This window comes from Morone saxatilis, unplaced genomic scaffold, assembly GCF_004916995.1.
Source record: "Morone saxatilis isolate NCDOM2014 unplaced genomic scaffold, NCSU_SB_2.0 Contig14, whole genome shotgun sequence".
In the NCBI taxonomy this organism is placed as follows: domain Eukaryota; kingdom Metazoa; phylum Chordata; class Actinopteri; family Moronidae; genus Morone; species Morone saxatilis.
The window spans coordinates 11,514,254-11,515,002 of record NW_023339696.1 but is presented as its reverse complement, the minus strand read 5'-3'; the positions used below and the strand labels follow the sequence as shown (position 1 = coordinate 11,515,002).

The 749-nt window shown below is 34.0% G+C and overlaps 1 protein-coding gene across 1 annotated transcript in view; it reads left to right on the top strand.

The window, feature by feature from the left end:
• The window catches only part of LOC118322982 (cytohesin-3-like), a 37,048-nt gene that overhangs the window by 21,357 nt on the left and 14,942 nt on the right, over nt 1-749 (top strand). The window contains 2 exon segments of the mRNA XM_035654872.1: nt 61-143; nt 518-582. Of these exon segments, the coding sequence (XP_035510765.1) occupies nt 61-143; nt 518-582 (148 nt within the window).

Sequence of the window (749 nt, the reverse complement as noted above, 5' to 3'; positions counted from 1 at the left end):
CTCTCTCACGAACACACACACACATACTCTTTAATTTTCCCAACTCTCTGTATTTTCCAGTACCTGAGGACCTGTCTTTGGAGGAAAGAGATGAGCTGTCGAACATACGACGCAGGAAAAAAGAGCTTCTGGATGATATTGAAGTGAGTAACAGTCTGATTTTATTTGTTCCAGCAGCAGAAAGTTACCATAAGTAGGTGTTTTAAATGTGTAAAGACTCATCTAATGTAATACTGTATAACAATGTTATATATTGGCATTGAACATTAGTTTGATTATTTTATGTTTATTTTTTTTTGTAGTCCATATAGGGGAGCAGTACTCCTATTAAGCATCTCCTGTCACCTCACATATCAGCCCTAACCATAAGGGAAACCTGTCATTAGGATGCTCTTTGCTATTAAATAGACAGTATTTACTTTTTACTGCTGCAGCTGGATCCATGTTGGTCTTCTCCTGTCTGTCAAACACAAAGATATGAAATAGTGACTGAGTCATTTTGCTCTTTTCTCTGCAGCGGTTGAAGTTTGAGATTGCAGAGGTAATGACTGAGATTGAGCAGCTAACCTGTGTGGGGGAGAGGTGAGTTATTTTTTTAATTTTTTGACTAATTGATTAATTTTTAATTATTAACTAATTAAACTGATTATATTCATTATTGTTTTTGTTTTTTTCAGTCAGTCGTTTTGTGTGTAAACTGTCACAAAGAAGTGAAAAATGTCTGTTTTAATTATTAATTAATTTAATTT